Raw genomic sequence first — 18,411 nt, 5'->3', positions numbered from 1 at the left:
ACTTACTGAGCATGTGTTGCCATCATCTTCTTCCTTCTCCTCGTAATAGAAATAGACAAAGGGAATCCAGAGAAAGACGCAGAACAGTATGATGGAGTACAAAGCTAGGAGAAAGAATTCCATTAAGTGAAGAGACAATGGCACTTACATTTACAGCACAGTAATTAAAAGGAAAGAATTGAACACTAGTTCCTTCTCATTCTGGGTTTTACTAATTCCAAGCATTGAAGAGTTCATATGCTGACTAATAAACTTCATTAACTATTACTGTTTTGTGAAATCCACAAGGCTTACAGAATTAAGTCTTTCAGATGAAGTATTTTAGATCCATCTTCAATTTAGCAAAGATAAGACTAGAAGTAAATCATCTGCATGCAGGTGATACACAGGACTGGCACACAGGACTGTGAATAACAGTAAGCTATACCACCTAGTAACACAAGTTGTGTTTTTATACACAAAAATATAACAAATTTAAACTTCTCCATCACTGACTCCATTTTAGCAGAGGTTCTACTATTAAGTACACCAGAGATGGAAGGCATGGTTCTGTTAGACTGCCTCGATTCACAACAACAGACCAAGCCATAACAACATACTTTAATTTATTAACACGCCATTTTAAAGGAGAGACAGTAACTGGAGAATGCAACAGACATTTATCTGAGTACCTACTAAATTGAAACAGTCATACTGTCATAAGCTTTGATGCAGAGGTGACCTTAAAAGGCTTCAAACCAGTTGAGCTTAAATGAAGGGTTAGACCAATACATAAGTTTTCATAAATACGAACTGGCAAGTTTGAAGACTTTAAGGGAGCCAGTCAAAATCAACTGGACTGATTAACCAGGGATAAGAAGGGAAGCAACCAATTTCAGACCAAGAATTTCAAGTTTTAATCTTCAGGTTTCTAAACAGTATGCAACTTGTAATAGAGCATTTGGGGAAAATCCTTCAATACACCCTTATGAAACAAATCCTTTAAGTCAGAACAGTTCAGTATCATGACCCTGTGATTATCTGGAAGAGTTCAGGTGGAAAATACACAGGTGAGATTAAGTATTTTTGCACATCTAATTGGACTTCAATAGCAAGAGCAGTCAGAAAAACTATTAACACTAGTTCCCCAAACCCATCAATTCAGTAACACATTACAATACGCAAAGAAATTGCATAAATCAGATAGAATATACATCAAAACAAGGTATATTCATGAAGAACTAATTTGCATTGAACCAGGTCCAGTACTGAGGCTGAGTACTGCACACCACTGGCTCCCAGAGGAGAAACAGAGCCTCCATGGGTTGGGATAAGAACAGTTTACTGACAAAATCACCATGAACGGGGAACAATAGCAGCCCATGGCATTACACTCACACCTGGTGATAACAGAGTACCTTACCAACCCAACATGACAGTACTGCATACCGTGAGGACTGACCCAAAGCCCCACCCACACTCAGACTGCCCTGGAAGCCCCCAGAAGTGCCCTTCCCCAACCAGCCACTTTTATGGGGGAGTGATGTCAGATGGTGTGGAAACAGCCCTGGTAACTCAGTTCACCTGGGCTGGCTGCTTGGGAAGGTTGACTCTGACCTGGCCAGAACCAGGATAGTTCCCACACTTCAATCCCAAATTCTTCAAACTCATTTCCTTTTCCACATCCAATGGCTCACAGAAAAACAATATTTAGGATATAGCTTGTACTGTGCAACTACAGTATACTTAGAGCACTAGTAAGTAACTGGATATTGAGGACTTAACTGACCAAGCAAAACCAGGTATTTGAGAAAGCTTTTAAGTTGCTGCTCTCACATAAGAAATTAAATCAGATTTTTCTTTACCGCGTATGACTTGGTCTTTAGCTGAATTAAATATCTTCAAGCTGAAACTCTGCATGTAAGGTATACCACAGGACTTGCTTCAAGATTCAAGTCTCCTCCATGCCATGATCCACACTTGACTCAAGGCATGGGGAAAAGCCACACTACAGAGCTACATCATAATTTAAAGATTTAATACATGGGTTTTACCTGCAAGATAAAGACTGCATACGTACAGCTAAAATACTCAGACATAACTATTTTCTCATAGCTATAAGGACCCAAGCACCAGACCATAGAGCACATCAGCATTCAACTGATGTTTCAGCTACAAAAGAAAAAATTATCTTATTTACTTGACCACAGCGATCAGAATCCTTCATCAGATGCCTTCATCAGTGAGCACAGAGGCAAGTCATATCTGATCCAAGGAGGGGTCCCACTTCCCCTTCTTGACCATTCACCATCTGCCATATTAAAAGCCTGTCAGCCCCAGTGCTTCCTAGGCCTCATGCTGGGTCATCTTAACTTGCTACACTGGCAGATAAGAGCCACAAATCCTGCAGCATAGGTGGTCAACAACACCTTCAGCTGCATTAGGAAGACTGTCACCAGTGGATTGATGATATGGGCAATAATTACGTTTCTCCACAGGGTCTCACCAGCAGTCCAGATTTGGAATGCCACATCCAGCTGTGAGCTCCTCAGCACAAAAGATATACTGTAGAGTCCAGCAAATAACAATTAACAGGTCAGAGCATCTGAGAGAACTGGGACTGGAGAAGAGGCAGCTTTAGGAGGGATCTTATCCATGTGTGGGACTAAAGACTATGGCAGACTTCACAGTGGTGCCCAGAGAAAGGATAAAGAAACAAACTGGAACACAAGCATTTCTACTTGAAGAGCATTTATTTTGCCTACAGTCAGAAACTGGAACAGGCTACTGAGACACAGTGGAGTCTCCATTCTTGCAGATATTAAAAATGCAACTGCAGACTGGCATAAACAAGCTGTTATGAATAGGGAGCATATCACACTAGACTGGGTCTAAAGTTCTCTTCCCAGCCTCAGCATTTCTGTGAGTCAAAACAAGTTTCTACCAGTTTTGAAATGTGGGTTATCACAGCTCCAAGCAACCATCAAATGCCAACAATATCCCAAGCCAGGGAGGACAGGACAATGACAATAAGCACACCTACATGCTGCTGGAAGCAGGCCTCCTAGCACAAGATGCACTTACATTTCAAAAGAGCATCTAGCTTTAATATTTATGTGATAGGTCTCACGCTAATTCTGACTACCAAAACTAAAGCCAAGTTAGCTTGAGGTACAACTAAATCTTTGTTTCTGCCAACTTAGTTGTGGAAGCTGGCAGACCTGTAGTTCTCTTTGAGGACTCTTCAGTGAGGACCTTGGGAAATCCCCAAGTAGAGACTAATAGCTTCAGGCAATTCACAAGCCTAAAGTAGTCTCCACCAAAAAAAACCCCTAAATATCAACCTCTGTTGCTGTTTTCTGTCCCAGACATTAAGCTATTAGTCACAATTCCTTCAAACTGATGCTTTACTAGAAGAACAGAAGTTCTCAAATACTAAGACTAGTAACAGATATTTTGTATTAAAACCTCTTAGCATAGCCTCTAACATCTGAGGTAGGATCTCCATAGACAATAAATTTGAACAGGATACCCATTCTAGAATTTTCCAATCAATCATGAATGCTCTACTAGCATTTAATCCTTAAGAGAAGTTACAGGCTTTCCATGCATTTCAAGACAAGATCACAGCATCACAGAACATGAAGAGTTGGAAGGGACCTTGAAAGAGCATCTAGTCCAACCCCCCTAACCTAGACTAAATCACACAGGAACATGTCCAGGCAGGTTTTTAATGTCTCCAGAGAAGGAGACTCCACAGCCTCTCTGGGCAGTCTGTTTCAGTGTTCTGTCACCCTCACAGTGAAAAAGTTCCTCCTTAGATTCACATGTAACTTCCTATGCTCCAGCTTGCACCCATTGCCCCTTGTCCTATCTCAGTGATGGCCAGCAAAGATTCTGGCTCCATCGTCCTGACTCACCTTTACATATTCATAAACATTAAGGTCAGCCCTCAGTCTCCTCTTCTCAAGCTAAAGAGGCCCAGCTCCCTCAGCCTCTCCTCATAATGAAGGTGTTCCACTCCTGATACAATATTAAAATTTGAGGGTAACTTTACACATAGTGCCATGAATTCCAGCTTACCATTGCAACAGCTCAGTTATTTGCTCTATTGAAAAACCTTGTTACCATAGTAACTTAACAGGACTAACAGAAAAACATGAACTTGAAAGCAGCTTCACTTGCTGTTCCCACGGAAAAAACAAACAAAAAAATATCACTTCAAGACAGACCTTTGTGTCCATCTATCACCTGACATCTTAAAACTGTCTGAGAATTTCAGTTAAAACTGAAAATTAAAATTGTAGCTCAGTTAATGTAGTAAAACATTGTTCTTCCTATTATACTTCAAAGGAAGCTTCAAAAGATTTGGCAGAGTTCCTATCAACAAGACAGAAGACCAATCATCTGGGTTTTCAGTTTTATTTTTCACAACAAAAAGCATAGCTTTTCATCAGCTCATACCAGTTACCTACCCAAGCACAAGCATCTAATGACATGTTGTTCTGCCCACTAAAGAGGTTGTTTATTCCCTGGAAAGCTAACCTTCAGACTCAAAGGTCTTGCAGCAGCAAACAGCCAACCAACCAAGAAAAATTTCATTCCCCTAATGCCTCTGTGACCTTGTGGCAGGATAGAAGTGCAATCACAGAAACTGAGACAGTCTGTGGATTTTCATTTTAAATCAGGGACTGCTCTTTGATCTGCTTGAGGTCTAACTTGTTTCAAATTGTTTTTCTGAGTCGTATCAGAAATAACCAGTACAAATGATGATTCCTGCCATGGGCCAAGCAACCTTCAGGAAGAATTCCTTGATAAGCTTTGTTTTAGAGATATTTGTGAGAGCAATTCTTAGCACAAATGAAAACATTTCTACCATAACAATAGAAAGACACCTTAACTATGATAAAATTAGACCTAGTAGTAGTTTTCCAAATAAACTACAACAATGGTCAATTCTTTATCTTTTGACTTATTTTTCCGCTAGTAGTATTCAAGGAGAACTATGAACAACACTAACAACGAACAGCAAGGTAACAGTAGGCAGAAGGAACCAAAATATCTTCAAGAACTGCCACAACAAGCAGAGAATCCAAGATCAATATAGTGCCTCAATCCCTTTTGTGAGGCTACAGGAAACTCAAGAATATCTTATGACTAGAAATATCTTCCAGCATGCAAAGCTCCTGCTCTTCTAGATGTTATCACAGAATTGTAGGCGTTGGAAGAAACCTCAAGAGATTGAGTCCACCCCCCACCTGCCATGCAAAAATTATTCTGGTTATATTAAGTATTCAATAGTATTATTGATTCAAGAAAATACTGCTATTGAAGAAAAAAAAAAGACATGGAAAACCAGGAGTTTAGCACACCCAAAGATATCTCAACAGAATTTAGCACACAGTCCCTGCCACACTGCTGTTGAGACACTGAACACATGCAGGTCAATACACGCACCTTGCAGAAAGACTGTGATCTATCAGTGACATCCTCTCACCACTCGCTAAACTTTAGCAGGGGGACACCAAACACCAAGCTGAGTCCAACAGACAGGATATACTCAGCTAGCAAAAAAGCTACATCACACAGCTCCAGGTTTCTGTGAATTGTTTCAGCCCAATGTTGTGGTACTGTGGAATCTGCCATTAGATGATTTCAAAGTATAGCCCCTCCTGAAAACTACAAGCTGACATGCTGCTTTAGAACACGTGCCAGCCACAGATCATTCTTCAATCACTCCAGTACTAGCAGACACATTATGCTACAGTTGTTTATGAAAAATTAACACACTTTCACTGGCTTAAGAGAAATCAGCTTCTTCGGTAAAGCTTTTAGGCTACCAAAGTACCACTTCAAAATACAGTTACTTCAAGCTTCATTCTGAAAGTTACCTCATTTATCTTTCTACCAGTACAAGGCCATTCTACTTTTCTATCAGTCTAGCCAAGAAATCAGCTGTATAAGAAAACATTGTTTAGGGGACTAATAACTTTGGAAGGAAAAAGTTGTTTTTTTTACATTTAGTGATAGCTTTCTCATTAAATTGCAGTACAGGTATTAAAGTAGTCCTAAATATTCTAAAACATGCAGTAAGCCACAGCCCCCAAAATCTTGCTACAAGTTACTTGAAGTACAGTGACCTAAATCTACTTAGTATCACTGACTTATGCAGGCACTTTTTCAAACCCAATAAGCATCACTCCCACAGACCTCTTTCATATATTCAGTCATGGAACTCTTTATGTCAAGACAACTAAAAAAAACTGATCTAAAACTACAAAAGTTTGGTGAACAGATGTTCTTATCCATACTGTAAGTTGCAAATATAGCCACAGGATGCAAGTAATATCTATACAGTATCACAGCATTTTCAGGGAAGATAAGTACCATTTGTGTTCTTAATTACAAAAAGGATATTTTAGTTCTGCTCACCATTTAACCAAAAATGTGCCAAGACCAAATACTATTCCTTTTCTCCTATGCATATCCTCTTCTCAAAGTATTACAAGACTAGAAGAGCTGTTTAACTTATTTCTTGTCAGCTTTCATGTCACTATACTGTGCCACAGCAGCAGGGGACTAGACCTAATGATGCAGGAGTCATTGTGGTTTTCACAGGAACAGTAGAGATAAGTTACCTATTACTGTTCACTTCAATGTAGCTCTGGCTATAAAAATGTACATCAACTCCTCAAATTAACATCACAAAAGAAAAATACTTTTAAAACTATCTTTAAATCTCTACCACCATCTGGAGGATATACTATGAAATAAGACACTAGTCCTACAACATTTCAGGCAGCCCTGTCCAGACAGGCCAGAAACAAAAGCAGTTTTTCAGGTTTAAGCTCAAATCCATTCTAAAAGTTATTTCAGGATTTACCGAAACATCTTGCTTTAAGAAGGGACTCATCCCAAAAGACTTTACGGAGATTCATCCATCTGAGTTCAATAGGAAGTGGTCCACTAAATTTGAAAACTGTTCTACATTAGGAGTTAAGTGCTTAGGATGTTTGCAAGATCTTTGAAACATAACTAGAGTAGAACGGAAACACAAAGCAAATCCACTACTCTGCGTGAAGAATCTTTGTGAAAGACAGGTAGTAGTACTGTTTTCAAAAACGAACTCAAAGTTCTTTATTACTATAGGCTTTAGGCTTCAATTAGCATGAAACTGCAAACTCTAGTTTCTGTTGCAATCACTGGCAGACAATAAGTATTCTGTAATCTAAAAAGAGTCTACTATTTAGAACCAATTACTTCCTCATCTAAAAAGATACATTCAGAAGTAGTAGTATTCTAAGGGAAAAAACTTCCAGTCTTAGGAAACATGATGAAAAGCAGGCAACTACTTTTAACTTAATATCACTGATTGATGCAGGTACTTTTTAAAACCTGATAAGCATCACTCACAGCTACCTTTTACATATATTCAGTAACAGAACTTTTCATATAAAGAATACTAAAAACTCATCTAAAACTACAGAGGTCTGGTGGACAGTTATTTTTAGCTTTAGTTTTATTTTCTGCTTCAGATATGTTTAGGATGACCACTCTTGAAACAATTTGTGTTCCTTTGTAGTAGGTTTTGCTCTGAATACGGTAGTTGCTGATTCTGAACACTTAACACACAAGTGTTACATTCAGTTGCACAGACTTGGCACGCACTAGGCAATTTTCACACTGCTGTGTATTTTAAGTACCATAGAAATTACAGCAAAAACGTGTTTCTCTTAATGGACCTCTAAATGCACACACAGGAAATATGTTAACTGTAGATTATGTTACAGAAGTCATTAGCTTTTACATGGACTGACCTTCAGTATATTTGCATTTTAAGGTGCTCTTGAATGTAAAAATATAAATCACTGAAGGGCATCAAGACTAGTGTTTAACCAAAAAGGATAATCCAGTATGACCTCTAATAACTTCATGCTTTAAGCAAAAGGTCCCATTAGATGGAAAAAGGAGAAGTTAAAATACTTACTGTAGTATCCATAAAGTACAGTGTCTTCAATTTGTCGTGAAACATTCGCATCAGCCCAGTCCTAGTAAGAGACAGACACATTTAACAAATGAAACAAGAGAACACACCATACAACAGCATTCTCTCAGGACTGCAAAACTGCACATATTAAACACCCAAGCACCCAGTTTGCCCATTTTAAATGTTAGTGCTACTTCACCTAGCAGATAATTAAACACATGCAGTGCATTTCAAGAGACAGACAGTGCAGCAATATCCCCACTGCTTATCCTTTGTCTGCTAGCCTCACACTTACAGCATTTTTTGATTAAAAAACCTAGTTACCATACATTGTTGTCAGTACAAAATTGAAATAAAATTAGGGAATATAATTTTTATCAGCTAACAGTTTAGTAAGTTAACTTTTGTTCTTACTATTTAATTGGCACTAAATACCTATTTATATGAAGCATTTTTACTTTCTAGATATCAGACAACGCAGTCTCTGAGTCTGAAGTTCAGTCTGAACATGTTTTCTAGAAAACAACTGGAGGTATGCCTTTTGTGACTTTGCAGGCTTTTTTCTGGACTCTGAGCACTGTAGGAGACACTAAACTTGAACACCAAGTCCAATCTTGTAGGGAAAAGGCTGTCCTTGGGATGAGTTTTGTAAAGAAACCAATATATGATGGGCTTCGAAGCAGCATGGTACATTATAAAAGACAACACAGGCAACTAAGCTGTACAAGCTTCCCAGTTCATTAGTTGCCTGTATGGGATTTAATTTTAATTAACACACATGAAACTCTTCAGAAGCTACACATGTGGAGAGCATTAATGGAGGGAGCCAATCAAATTAAGAACCTGCTCATTTTGAAGTCAATACCTCTCAATTAGAAAAGCACTATTTTTATATATAGCAAGGCCAACAGAATTACAAAACAAATAGCCCCCAAATCCCACTTGAGGCTAGTATCCACTTTACTGATTATCTGTCACAGAAATGTCACCACACAAGTTTGGAAACACCTTCTAGAGAAAACAAGTCAGATAAAGATAACATTTTCTAGATACAACTCAATAGAAAGGGCAGACTCAAATTTGGTGAGCAGCATTTGCTTTGTTAGTACTGCAAAATGGCTAACTATACATTTGCCCCTTCCTAAGGTATGCAAGATCTATTTTCTAAGCATGCAAGTCTAGAGATGAATAGTACATAAAGACCCATCTCTAGAGTACTTCACTTCTGATTGCTGCTGTATTTGGCAACACTACAGGAGAGTCACTCATTAAAGAACACAAATACATAGAAAGATAAATATAAAACACAGTACTCCTAAAACATTACCAGATACACAGTACTAACAAAGGTGCAGATGACTGGGCAAAGAGGAATGAGCACAAGAGTTACTTAAAGAGAAGCTTTTATAGCCCAGAAAGAACACTGAGTAGCTTCAGCAGCTCTCAAGGTTGTTGTGCTAGTTCCAACAGTATCTTGACAACAGGGTCTCTTAATGCCATCATAAAACAGTTTGGGTTGGAAAGGACCTTTGAAGAACATCATGGGCAGGAACACCTTCCTGTAGACCAAGTTACACAAAACCCCATCCAATCTGGCCTTGAATTTTTTCAGGGATGAGGCATCCCCCATCTCCTCTTGGTAATCTGCTTCAGGGTCTCACCACCTTCATAAAAAAGTTGTTCTTAACCTACCCTCCTTCAGGTTAAAACCATTGCCTCTTGTCCTGTCACTACAAGCCTTGGTCAAAATTGTCTTACCAGTGCTCTTATGAGCCCTCTTTGTATATCAAAAGGCTACAATAAGGTCTCTCCAGAACCTTCTCACCAGGCTGAAGAACCCCATCTCTTGTCTTTCCTCACAGGAGAGGTGTTCTAGTCCTCTGAGCATTTTTGTGGTTCTGTTCTAGTAGATACATGTCTTATACTGTGGGTCAGAGCTGGATGCAGTAAACACAAAGCACACATTTCTATCACAGAATAGCTATGACTAAAGTTTATTCATATACAGATGCAATAGTACTTACAGAAAAGAAGGCAAAGTGCCATTATGTTCAGTTGTAGCTTACAAGCTTTTGATAATTCCATAAATAGTTGAGTTAGCTTCAGAAAATACCATACCTAAACCACATATTAGGGAAAATTTTAATTATTTGATCATTTGCAGAACAGCAGCGATTAGACATTAACTGTATGGCAGTCTAGAGTTTGTTCGAAGCACTGAAGCTCTCTGCATGATGCCAGAGGGCAGACTGTCTTCCTCATATTCCTATCCAGGAAGTCACATGCTGATCAGGAGGCCATAATTAAGAGCAATTGGGAGAGTAATATATCTTAGATATTGCCACTAAACTGCAGGAGACCCATCCAGAAGTTTTAGGATTTAGATCCTACAACTACCTAAACCTAGCAGCATTTATATCCTTTATTTGACTATGGTCCTAAGGTGATCCATTTCATATCTGAATAACACCACTTCTGGGGAACCACTCAGAGGGATGAAGTGAAAATAAAACTACCTTCATTGGTAACAGCGCCCAGCCAAAGGTCTGAAGCCAAGTTCTTTTCCTTCTCTGAGAAGATCTACTGGTTTAAGGAAACTGGCAACATGACTGTTGGCAGCCAGACTTTAGAACTGAATGCAGAGGTCCAAGTCTGCATACACAGCTTAAGCATATTAAACAACTGTTCGAGTCTCATGGGATCCACTTTATATGTAATCAAGACCAAGTAGTTATCAAGAATCAGATTCCTTCTAAAGCTAGCAATTTTAGAGACATCAACATAACCGAATTGGTGAGAAAAGATCAAGTACTGTCAGAGCTCGTTTCAATTTCTGAGTGGGTAGGCTTTCTCTAACTGGTAAATTCAAGTCCTTTCAGTTGTAGTAGAGATGCAGGTACTACTACAAAACATATGAAAAAATGCAACTGAGTATATTCCTTTCAAGATGCTATAAGGTAAGACTTAACACTTGCTTTAAAGATTCTCTCAGCACTGCCTGAAGTCCCATGGATATGGGCTTGACATACCATAAACACTTCATTTTTCTATTATCTCAGAAAATCAGTACCACCTTCCTTCATGGTATTAAGATTCCCAGTAGGCCACACTATATAAAGCTTTTAAAGTTCAGTATGAAATGAGTCAGATTACTAACTGGAATTTTATTAGAAAACAGAAAGGTGTTTCTCATCTACCAGCAAAGAAAAAAATATTTTAGCAGAAGGGAAAGAAGCAACATCTTTTCAATTTAAGTGTCTATAAGGTAAGCAAGCAGCCCAGTCTTCAAAGACTGCCATGCTTAAACCCAACTGTTTCAACAGAAAATAATTCAATGCATTTGTAATAAGACACCACAAAGTTTTCTTGTAATAAGTTAAGAATACATTCACAGAATATTGAAGTCTCTAAACTGCCTAGTGTTAAAAATTAAGCAAACACATGGCTTCATTTGTGCCTGAGAGAAAAACAAAACTGAACAGGTGACACTACTTATTTTCAAGTTAGTCTTTGAAAAAGGTCTCTCCTGTGAGCAATGGAGGCACTGAAAACCTCTACCAACCAAAAATGTACAGGAAATGCAACTGTAAGACCTGAAGCTTAAGCAGTACAGCCACTTTGCAGGAAGATGTAGCTAGCAAGTCAAATACAATAGGGCTTAACTGCAAAAAAATGGCTTCTTCTCAATCTCCAGAAAAGCATTAATAACATATATAATAACAGAGCAAGAAGAAACAGCCTCAAGTTGCGCTAGGAGATATTTAGATTAGATGCCAGGAAAAATCTCTTCACCAAAAGTGTTATCAAGCACTGGAACAGGCTGCACAAGGAAGTGAGAGTCACAATCCTTGAGGATATTTAGGAGATGTGTAGATGCAGCACTTAGGGACATGGTTTAGTGGTGGACTTGGCATTGCTGGATTAGTGGTTGGACATGATGACCTTAAAGGCCTCTCCAACCTGAACAATTTCTGTTTCCTAACAGGATACTAATGTAGGCCTTCAAAACATTGTCATTGCTTTTCACTTTGTGGTACAAATCATGTACAGGACCAGAGCAATGCTAGGAAGTGTTTGTTACAGCATACTAAAATATTAGGCTGCTATCTTACATTAAAAGATTTGAAGATGCAAAGATGCATGCATTTCACCATTTCAGAGATGTGCCTGAAGTTACAAACTTCGCCTTATTCTGCACAAGAGGAATCTGTAATGCAGGACAGTTTAACTGTTTATCATATCAGCTTTCCATCAGCTGCTGAAGCCCCACTTCTATACAAACTAAGGAGGTAAAACTCTTTATTCTTAGTGGCAAATTACCCACATGCACACCTCATCAGCAACTCAAAAGCAATAACCAGCTCATCTGGGATGTTTCAGAAAGCTATCAGCAGCAGCACTACCTTGCCAAAAGCAAGAAGCACTGCTACCCAGTGTCAGAGCTTGGATTTCCAGCAGTGGTGCTGATTCATGCATATTATCTTGATGTGTCTACTGGACAAACATGTCCAGGAATCAGCTGAGAAGTCATTTGGACAGCCTTTAGATCTAGTTTGTTTTCTTTCCTCTGTGAGAAAGTCCAAGCTTACAATGCAAACAGCAAGTCTTAGAAGCACAATAGATTAGGAAGGTGAGAAGTTATTACTGCCTTCAAGAGTAGTTGAAGGTATGAAAGTGTGACCACAAATCCTCTTAAGATTTGAAGAATTCAGGTACCTTTCACTGTCCTGCTCTATTGCATTCCATTTAACAAGCACATATAGGTATTAAAGGTGTAACAACACACCACACTGATTACGGGAATCAACAAGTCACAAGGATATGTGCAACAAGTATGACAGTCTACATTAAGCTATTACACTTAATTAGTCCTTAACACAAGCCATGTTGAAGGACTTAAGCTGAAATACAGTTGTAAGGGTAAAAAAAATAGATTAGTAAGATATTGCTAAGTAAACAAGGACATGAGAATGTTTAACACAAACTGAAGAGAAGTTCCCTCAAAATCTTCATTATACTCATTCATGGATAATTAGTTATAAGGAACACTTATTTCCCCTAGTATTGAGTGGAGTCTTTTCTCCCAGGAACTACATCCAGTTAGTGACCTATGTTAACATTCCAGAGCAGTACTTCTCAAATTGTAAAAATAACTTTGGCAAACCAAAGCAGTGCAAGCTGATCTGACACTTTTCAGCTTCCCCATTTTCTGATGTGGGAATGGCCACGAATTTCATCCTTTTGTACCTGTTAAATGGGACAGCACTAGTGACTGCTGGACCCTGCAAGAATTTAATGAGCACCCAGTGAAGTCAGCTCTGATTCTCACAGCTGTACCTTAATAGAGCTTATAGTACTATAACATTCCATGTTTCAGCACTTTTACAATTCCATCACATTTAGATGTAGCCATCAGTCTGCTGATGAGCCTCTCCCAAAGCTTAGCCAACAAAAGGAAAATACAATACCAAAGACTGGGGAGTTGGTCATGGTATGGTTAGATAAAGAAATTTCATATCCAGCTCTTGGGTCTTCCAGCCTGTTATCTCTAAAGTGGGACAAAGCCAGGATTTTGACTCCCAGATGTAAAGTAGCATCCAGAAGCATGCATCTCAAACTTGTCTGGCTACCAGGAATATGTTACCCAGTATTGCTACTTCACAAGTACAATTCCTACTCACAACAGAAAGCACTGTCTCAATCAATAACAACTTTGCAGCTAACAACTTCCTAGAATACAAGTCTGACATTTCTAGTGGTTCTGTATTCTGAGCAGCTACATAAGACTTTTTGCCTCTTGGGAAAACTCATTTATAGAATAGTCTGCAAAAAAGGATCTCCCATTAGACAGATGCTACCCCTCAAATCATTAAGGGGAAGAGTGGCTTTTAACAGCTCAGGCAGACATGAAAGGTTTGTGAGGTGTTCAGTCTAACCAGACTAAGAAATGCTATTGGCTTTAAACTTCATATAATTGCAAGAATCCATGCATTTCAGAAATTTTCTCATCACCTCTTCTGCATCAATAGATTAAAAAACCCAGTGTGGTGACAGTGTCCTTCTTTCAAGCCATCTTCCTACTGCAAGACAGCACCACCTCTTAAGTATTTGAGACTTGTAGGTCAGACCCAAAGGTCTTAGGTTCCAGCAGAAATCTTAAGTGTTTAAGCTAGCTTGAGGCTTTCTAACAAGCACTTAGGAGCAAACAAGCTTTCAGATTGAGCAGATCAAATATATCTGGCTGTATTTGAAATCCACCGCACAAACAAAAACACCATAAATAGAAACAGCCAAAACCTTTGACAGATTGTTGCCTTATGAGACAATAATCAATTTCTTTTGACTACTACTAGAACTTGAAGTCTACTTTCTTACTCACTACAAATCAAAGTAATCCTGGCCTCCAAAAAAGGTGGTGCTGCAATAGATTCTATTATACATAGGACTAATGACCAACCTACTCCATGCTCTGCTCCATATACTCACCGTAAAAGCTTTAAAATAATATTTAAGCCGCAAAAGCACACCAACATGTAGCAAATGCCACAAGCCACTTGTTTATAGCTAAGAACTTGTCTTAATTGCACAGTACAGCAAGTTTAACAGTCCTGTTGAAATGGACAAAGCCTCCAGGGTAGCAAAGGCTGTGGCCCTGGCCACAGAAGACACCTCAGTACACATGGAAAAGGGCTACACAACACCCTTTTAAGTGAATCCACCTAGAAAGCAGCATGATTTTGACAGCCTTCAGAGAAGGCCAATCCACCTGACAGTTAAGCCAATTCTTGCAGCTAGGGCACATACCTTCACTTGCCACTGAATACATAATTCCCAATGAGAACTTTGAACCAGACTATGCTTTCTGTTTAGTCTCTGCTGTTAACATAATGTTTCTCCCTAAGTCGCTACAGGTTTGCTCACAGAAAGACCTCAGGAACACCTGCAAGTTGATAGCAGGGTCAGAGGCATTAAAAATAAACTTTAGATGTCCGCATATAGTACCACTTCCCTGTACACTGGGCATCCTTGACTTCCTCATATCTACCATACTGGGAACTGCAGTTGCAAGGTAAAGAGTATGAACAGAGAAAAAAGTGTTTACCTAATATCTGGATAACTGCCACTACTCTTTTGGCATAAACTCTGAAATCATCCAGTTGGAAGGTTTTTTTGATATATTAATGATTTATCTACAGCTACTATCACCCACATCTGCTACCTAGATCCACCTCAAATTCACTGAGAAGGAAAATCTAGTGAAGACTTAACTCACTCTGGCCATCCAAAACAAAGTATTCTTGCCAGACTCCCATTCCTTCAGACCTTAGCATCAAATATGGGGCCTTGGAGGTGCTGGGTTTGAAAGAAAAGTCCAGAAGAATAGCACCAGTCTCCTGGAAACGTTCTGAACCTGATCTAGTCTGTCCAGCTTGTTAAACACTAGCAGAAAAGAGGTACGTATTACCCACAGCAGTGTTAAACAGTTCACACAGATCTCACATTAAGATGCTGTCAACCTCTTAACTTGACATGAGTCCTAAAGTGAAATTACCTAATCAATAAATAGTGTTGACATATCGGTTTGGATGTTCTGACTGAGTTCAGATCTACTCAGCTTTATCAGGAAGGCCATGTAAGTACTTCTGTATCACCATTTTGACACTTAGATCAAATACTAGAGCATCTCACATTATTGCTGCAAAGTTAGACGCTCATTCAGCTGAGCCTTAAAAAGAAAAGGAAGAACCTTCTGCATGGCAGCATGGAACAATTATTTCAACAGGCCATTGGCAGCATCTACAAATACTAGAAACTAGCAGGACAAAGAAGCCTCAGAGGCATAGGCAAAGAAACGTTAAAAACTTGAAAGCTTTCGCACAATAATGAAAGCTTGCCTATGGGTACAGTTTTTCAACCCCATCATATCACAGCATGCAGCCATTAAGGAAATTAGCTTAAGAAAAGCATTAAGTACACCAATTTTCGTGCTACAGCAACTGCATAGCCACATTCAGCCTCCTGTCCTCCTCACTGGTTTGTTTTTTTCATATAAAGGAAATCCATAGATTAACACCATGGTCCCGTTTGCAACAGGAAATCCTGCTCAGTCCTCAGCAGATGTCCATCTTTCAGCTGGGCCTAGTTACATCATTGTTATTTTTCTAGATAGTCAAGTTCACTGTATTTCTTGATACTCAGAATTATCACTGAGCTGCTAGTACTGTGACACATGAAAGATCTCTTCTATCTTTATCGATTTTAATTCTGGACAAGCAAGGCCTTTAGTCACAAACGTTTAGCAGTAACACTGAATAGCTTAATTTATTCTGTATTACAACTAAGCAAGAAATACAACAACAACAACAACAAAATAATCACATCTCAATTCTAAAGGCTTCTTACAGCTTGCATTTACATAAGCACCAGCCAAGAGGCACCATATTGATTGCAAGCTTGTTCTGAAGTGTTATCAAAGATCTGGTAGGAGACAGGTTTTCCTCTGGAAGTAGGGCAAGGGAATAGAGAGTCTAGTATGCAGTCATTTACTATGCACATTCTCTCTTTTGTTTCAGGATTCTCTTTTATCATGGATCCAGATAGGCTCCAAACAAAGTATGCTGTTATTCGAAGTATTATACTTTGGTTAGATGTGTTTTTCAAACAGTGTCCTCAAAGTCCCTGGATCACTACCTTCAAGAACCATCCCTGAAAGTTAAAAACACTAATGCTTTCAGCATTTGTAAGAACTCTGACTTAGTTTAAACTCTAACTGCTTAGAGCAAACTAAAGTGAGTACTCATCTCATTAAGCATCCATTTTTTTCACATCAAGTCCCTAGCTTAAATTGATAAAAACACTAGTTGAGTCAAGGAGGTACCAGCCAAGAAAAAAAGCTACTTTAATCTCTTCCTCCAAAGGTTTTTCCACATGCCCCTCTTTATAAAAGAGCTTATTAACTCATGCTGTACATTACAGGTAGACTAACACAGTGGAGTCTCTGAAAGTCTTAATATTTCAGTACTAGAATACTGTGAAAAAGACAATCAAAATAATCTTAAACTGCAAGTGAGTAATAGATTTTTTCCAAGAAAGGGGCAACAAATTCCATCCTACAATGCCCCATTATGACATACTAAAAAGAAACATTTAAGAGATTTATTTACAACTTCAGGATGGTATACAGAGACCATTTTTAAAAAAAAATAAGAAACACTTGGAAAGAAGTACAACATCAAGAATAAATAATGGAATTCAACACTGAAATCCAGTTCAAATAATGGAGCGGGTGTTGCAGTCACAATATTACTTCCCACCTTTCAAAAAAACTCAGGCCCTAGAACAGGTATTATTAGTACTGGCTTTTAACAGGTGTAAGCTGAAGCATAGGAAGTTCCACATGAATCTAAGGAGGAACTTTTCCAGTGTGAGGGTGATGAAGCACTGGAATAGACTTCCCAGAGAGGTTGTGGAGTCCCCTTCTCTGGAGACATTCAGAAGCCATTTGGGTGTGCTCCTGTGTGATTTGGTCTGCTCTGGCAGGGGAGTTGGACTAGATGATCTTTCAAGGTCCCTTCCAACTCCTAACATCCTGTCATTTAAGCATTTTATCAGTGTAAGAAAACCCTCCATCAACACAAGTGCTTCTTTTTGAAGAAACAATCAAGGCTTTTAAGAGTCCATACCTTAAATGTACCATTTTGATTTTTCATGTATGACACCAGAAAGATGTCCACTGGCAGGAGCGCTGATGAGATGAGAGCAACTGCCAACGCGAAGATAGCTGTTATGGTAGAAATCACTTCGCTTTCCCGACGACTCTGATACTTGCGCACATAAACCCAGCAGAAAATCAGAATAGCCTGGAACACACAAGGAAACACAGTTATGAGTTACACAGTAAGGGTGTCAGAAAGCAGGTGCTGATGCCAAACCTTGTATCTTGGTGTTGACAACAGGCTATACCAACACACTCGTTTACCTGAGCGTCAGCATTGCATTCAGCACACACAACTCCTTCCCCATCCCTTTGCTAAGAACAGCTGGGGCAGCAACAACAGCAGCACTCAAGCACATAACCAGCTAAGAGACAAACAGACAGTGCTGATCAGCCCAAGCAGGGAGGCGACACAGCCCCATACCCACAGCGCCGGGCAAGGCCAAGGCACCGACAGGAGCTGCAAGGACGTGGGGGGGAGTCCGACCACGTCCATGCTGGGGGCGGGGGGGGCGGGGGGGGGGGTGTGTGTGCACAGGCCGTGCAAGAGGCCCAGCGGTAAGCCCCGAGCTGCACAGCAAGGGACCGAGGGAGGAGGAGCAGAAGCAGCCGGTCCGGGCTAGCGGGAGAAAGGACGGAGATCCCGCCGGCCCCACGAAGAAGAGGAAGGAGCAGTCGAGCCCCGGTAAGGTGCCCTCTTACCAACAGCGCCAAGCCAAAGAGGCACCAT

General features: G+C 39.6%; 1 protein-coding gene across 1 annotated transcript in view; it reads right to left on the bottom strand.

Moving 5' to 3' along the window:
- The window catches only part of LMBRD1 (LMBR1 domain containing 1), a 73,270-nt gene extending 55,579 nt beyond the window's left edge, over nt 1–17,691 (bottom strand). The window contains exons 1-3 of the mRNA XM_084261458.1: nt 17,650–17,691; nt 7,967–8,027; nt 7–104 (exon numbers count right to left, since the gene is read on the bottom strand). Coding sequence (XP_084117584.1) covers nt 7–104; nt 7,967–8,027; nt 17,650–17,676 — 186 coding nt within the window. The 5' untranslated portion in view covers nt 17,677–17,691. The remainder of the gene's footprint in view (nt 1–6; nt 105–7,966; nt 8,028–17,649) is intronic.
- Nucleotides 17,692–18,411: the final 720 nt, after the last annotated feature.

This window comes from Gallinula chloropus (assembly GCF_964237585.1).
Source record: "Gallinula chloropus genome assembly, chromosome: 3".
In the NCBI taxonomy this organism is placed as follows: Eukaryota; Metazoa; Chordata; class Aves; order Gruiformes; family Rallidae; genus Gallinula; species Gallinula chloropus.
Note: the sequence above shows the minus strand (reverse complement) of the source record. Positions and strands in the feature narration are given on the sequence as shown.